This window comes from Poromitra crassiceps, assembly GCF_964638095.1.
Source record: "Poromitra crassiceps genome assembly, chromosome: 21".
Taxonomy (NCBI): domain Eukaryota; kingdom Metazoa; phylum Chordata; class Actinopteri; order Beryciformes; family Melamphaidae; genus Poromitra; species Poromitra crassiceps.
This window is the reverse complement of record NC_139638.1, coordinates 19,949,053-19,954,052: the sequence shown is the minus strand read 5'-3', so window position 1 is coordinate 19,954,052 and position 5,000 is coordinate 19,949,053. Positions and strand designations below refer to the sequence as shown.

Below are 5,000 nucleotides of genomic sequence, written 5' to 3'. Positions count from 1 at the left end.
TCGGGGGCCACAGAAGTCAAAACGGAAACAAAAACACTTTCTATTCAGTACTTTGTCTCGACAAGGTTGTTGTCGACAGTTATTGTGTAATTTTTAGGCCTTGAACCGGCTGCCCCCCCCCACTCACTCTGTGCAGAAAAAAGTGTAAAAAATGAGTTTAGCATCTCAAACAGAGAAACACTTTTTAAGTTCTTTGGTTTGCGCACACCGAAATGTGTATTTCATGTTGTTGATCTTTTCAGATGATATGAAGACACTGTTTGTGTGTGTGTGCATGCGTGCGTGCTTGCGTGTGTGTGTGTGTGTGTCTGTGTGTGTGTGTGCTTGCGTGTGTCTTTGTGTGTGTGTGTGTCTTTGTGTGTGTGTGTGTGTGTGTGTGTGTGTGTGTGTGTGTGCTTGCGTGTGTGTGTGTGTGTGTGTGTGTGTGTGTGTGTGTGTGTGTGTGTGTGTGTGTGTGTGTGTCAGAATAAATGCACTCATAATGAAGAGGACACTTGCTGGGCATGTGATCATGTTGAAGAGAAGCATGTCATCATGTGGAGTTGTTGTACGCTGTAGTCGAGTACATGGCTGTCAAATTGAAACATATTGAGGGACATATTGAAAATTGAGAATAAAGTCAAGGTCAGTTAGCACCAGGCTACTTGATTATACAGACGAGAAATATCACGCGCTTCGTGCTCAACTGCGCGAACGGAGCCCCTCTGTCTTAATAAGACAGATAAGACTCTTATCATAGTAGTAAGATATTTCTGAATCACATCTGCATAGTTTTAGATTTAGAATAGTATTAGTTTCTAATAATCTGTGAAGATTGGTTTTGAGGTGTCCGTCATTGTCATCATCCATCATTGCTTAATGAATCACTTAATGTTACTGCTAAAATGATAAAGAAAGGCATTTTCACTGGTTTTGCAACTTATTTTTAAATGTTTATTTTTATTTTTATTAGGCTCCATATCTAATACAATATTTGTAAGGAAATTGGGCATTGTTTTTAACCCTGTTTGACACCCAGTGTTTCAAGCTATTTTTTTTTCTAACCTATTTTATTTATAGCATTTTGATTTAACACAGTAAACACAATCAGACAGAGGACAAGACAAAGGGAACACAACTAAAAACAACAACAGAACAAAACAACTGCCATCTCACAGAGTAGTGCTCCTATGCATATCAGTCCATACAGTCCATTAATACAATGTCCACAGATGCGTTGAGGATCAGAGAATGAGTCCGTAAAACCAAATCCGTGCAGGGTCGAGGAAAGACCAGAGAAGAAGGGTTAGGAAAGTTCAGGTTAAATTAAATCCTGGCGGTTCAACTTTCAGTACAAAACAGTGGACAGGACACCATGTCATTTAACCACTTATTGAAACAAGGAGGGGAAACTGATTTCCACTCTCTCAGAATAACCCTTTTTGCTATGACCATACCGAACATGAGGGCTTGTTGTAAAGCTGGAGGAAGAGTCAAAGGTGTTTCAAGCTATTTCAAGGTATTTGTGTTTCAAGTGTTTTGTTGTGTTCCCTTGAACACAACATGATTCATCTCAAGGGGTTTATCCTTCAATAAAGTTCGACAAAGTTCAATCAGAAAGCTAATTCAAACAGACTTCACACAAATCAATGGCTGTGTGGTTCTGCGTGACTTTTATTCACTCACCCATTCGTCCATTTCGGAGGCGTCCGGTAGCGCAGCAGTAGATTCCCTGCCTACCAACACGAGAGTCGCAGGTTCGAGTCCCCGTGTTATACCTCCGGCTCGGTCGGGTGTCCATACAGACACAATTGGCCGTGTCTGCGGGTGGGACGCCGCATTAAGAGTGTGCGTCCTGGTCGCTGCACTATTGCCTCCTCTGGTTGGTCGGGGGGCGCCTGTTCGGGGGGGGGGGGGGGCGGAACTTGAGCGGAATCGCGTGATCCTCCCACGTGCTACATCCTGCCGGTGAAACTCCTCACTGTCAGGTGAAAAGAAGCACCTGGCGACTGCACATGTATCGGAGGAAGCATGTGCTAGTCTATAACTCTCCCCAGATCCGGCAGAGGGGGTGGAGCAATGACCCGGGACAGCACTTGTATATATTGCAGCAGGCAGCGTCTTATTGACATGTTGTTCTCACCTTTCTCACCTGTACGCTCCAGGTCTGGGCGGGGCATGCGGCTACCTGGTGGGCGCGATGGACTGGGGTCACTCTGCGCTGGGCCAGCTGCTGGGCTCCGAGTACCAGGTCATCTTCTTCTTCTCGGCGTTGACCTGGGGCATCTTCCTCAGCGTCCACCTCTTCAGTATTCCTGAACAGCCTCTGGGCAAGGACACGACCTCTGACCCCTCAGGCACCACCGCCCTGCGCCTGCTGGGCTCTCAGAGCAACGGGGGTTACGGGGCGCTGCCTAAAGAGCCCCTCTCCCCCACGGTCATGACATCGCTCCCAGACCTCCGGCCCAGGTCCTTCTCCGCTCTCGGAGAGGCCAACTCGGTGACCAAAAGCGACAAGCAGCCAAACAAACAGGTATGCCAACAAACAAACCCGGTACATTCCCAAGATAAGCATATTGTCAGAATAAGACTGTGTGTGTGTGTATAGAGCAGTGCTGACCAATTTGGGGCCTGTTCTGTTTGTTTTGGCCCGCCACGGATTTGGGGGGGAAAAAAAATATATATATATATACCGGTATATATATATATATATATATATATATATACATGTATATATATATATATATATATATATATATATATATATATATATATATATATATATATATTTTTTTTTTCCCCAAATCAGAAATATATATATATATATATATATATATATATATATATATATATATATATATATATATATATATATATATATATATATATATATTTAACTGGGTGTTTACTGATTAAGCTCCCCACAAATGCAGATGTTTTTTTTTAATATATATAACCAATTGGAAATTATTACAATTACAAATTACAATTAAAAAAAGAAATATATATATATATATATACATGTATATATATATATATATATATATATATATATATATATATATATATATATATATATATATATATATATATATATATATATATATATATATATTTCTTTTTTTCCCCGATTTTTTTTATCCAGAATGCAACTCGGGCAAGTTATCAGATATCTGCACTGATTGCAAAGGGTGGACGAGCTTTTTCATGTGGTGACTTTGTGAAACAGTGTCTGAATGTGGCTGCGGATACTGTGTTCACTCCTGAGATTGCATCCCTGCAAATTGTCATGGCAAATTGTTTACAAAAGATGGACAATAAAGCTGATTTTCAAAGTTGTGAATTAAGTCCAATTTCTCTCTTGATTACAAAGGTGGAAAATACAACTGTTTTTAACTGGGTGTTTACTGATTAAGCTCCCCACAAATGCAGATGTTTTTTTTTAATATATATAACCAATTGGAAATTATTACAATTACCAAACAGATAAAAAGTAGATTATTATATTGAAATGTTATTTTAGATTTAGAATGTTAATTTTCTATAAAACACAATACATTTTAATGTAATTCCACAACGTTTATTTTTGGCCCTCGGCCCTCAACCCAGATTGAGTTTTGGCCCTTCATGGGAAAGAATTTGGGCACCCCTGATATAGAGTGATGTATATAGTATGTACTGTATATATTTTCACAAAAAAGGAGTACATGTACATGACCTCAGATGTGATTAGGCTTGTTGAGGAGAGAGACAGCCCTCGGGAAGAAGCTGTTTAGGTGTGTGTGTGTGTGTGTGTGTGTGTGTGTGTGTGTGTGTGTGTGTGTGTAGGTGGCGTGTGGTTCTGGTTTTGATGGCACAGAATCGCCTTCCTGATGGAAGAACAGCGTGATATGGGCATAGCCTACGAGATACACATTCATGTATCTATAATATGATGTGTGTGTGTGTGTGTGTGTGTGTGTGTGTGTGTGTGTGTGTGTGTGTGTGTGTGTGTGTGTGTGTGTGTGTGTGTGAAATGCAACTCAAATGGGAGTATGAGTGGGAGTGCGTGTGGGTTGTAAGCATGTGTGAGGCATACTGTGCACTGTATATGAAATCGTAGATGTGCTGCTGCCCATGGTGTTGGGCTGGTGTTGTTCACTATGTTCACATTATAATGTCTTCTTGCACTATAGAGAGGCAAAGTGACCGCCTACTTCCTGCTTCAGCACTGTACCAGAGATTTTCATCCGCCATTTATTTTCCCATCCACATTTCGTAAAATGCGTATAAAAATAGTTTTACTGGTTCAAACCAAACGGTACAGATATATTTAGAAACAGGAGAGATTGCATAACATTTCACTGGGACCAAAACGTAAAAAAAATGCAGGTTTAAAGAAAAAAAAAATCAATGTTGTTTTTTTTAAGTTTTGTCCAAGTGAAATGTTCTATGGTCTCTCCCGATTATAGCGTTAGCTGAACCGTTTGGTTTCGACGAAGTACAACTATTTTAGAAGAATTTTACGAAATGTCTATGGGAAAATAAATGGCGGATGAAAATCTCTGGTACAGTGCTGAAGCAGGAAGTGACGTTCCACTTAGCCTCTCTATTTCTGTATTGTTGTTTGGTTCGTTGCAGCATGGGCTTGTCCTCCAAGACAAGTTTCTCCTAAGGGAGACCAAATAAAATAATCTAATTTAATCTAATATAATATAATCTAATCTAACACAAGCAGGGAGCCTTGTGGTAGTTTTGGTACAGACAGTTGTCAGTTGATAGACCCTAATAATAGATAGAATGCAAAATTATCTTCCACATCAGTTCATTATGTCTGAAGTCTCTTTTTTCCCCATGAATTAAATATTTCTGAAACTGTAATAATAGCATGATGTGATTGCTCATATGAAAGGAGCTGCTGCTCAGGTACTTTACAGTGCCGTCCATGTCATCTTTGCCTTTTATCCTTCACCTTTCATCACCTGTATCTTTTAGAGTTGTTACAGTCGCATGTGGATGTATCTATTCACCTTATTTCTAGC

The 5,000-nt window shown here is 40.1% G+C and overlaps 1 protein-coding gene across 1 annotated transcript in view; it reads left to right on the top strand.

The window, feature by feature from the left end:
• The window catches only part of slc45a2 (solute carrier family 45 member 2), a 23,269-nt gene that overhangs the window by 11,087 nt on the left and 7,182 nt on the right, over positions 1-5,000 (top strand). Inside the window, exon 3 of the mRNA XM_083657787.1 lies at positions 2,145-2,512. Within this exon, the coding sequence (XP_083513913.1) occupies positions 2,145-2,512 (368 nt within the window). The remainder of the gene's footprint in view (positions 1-2,144; positions 2,513-5,000) is intronic.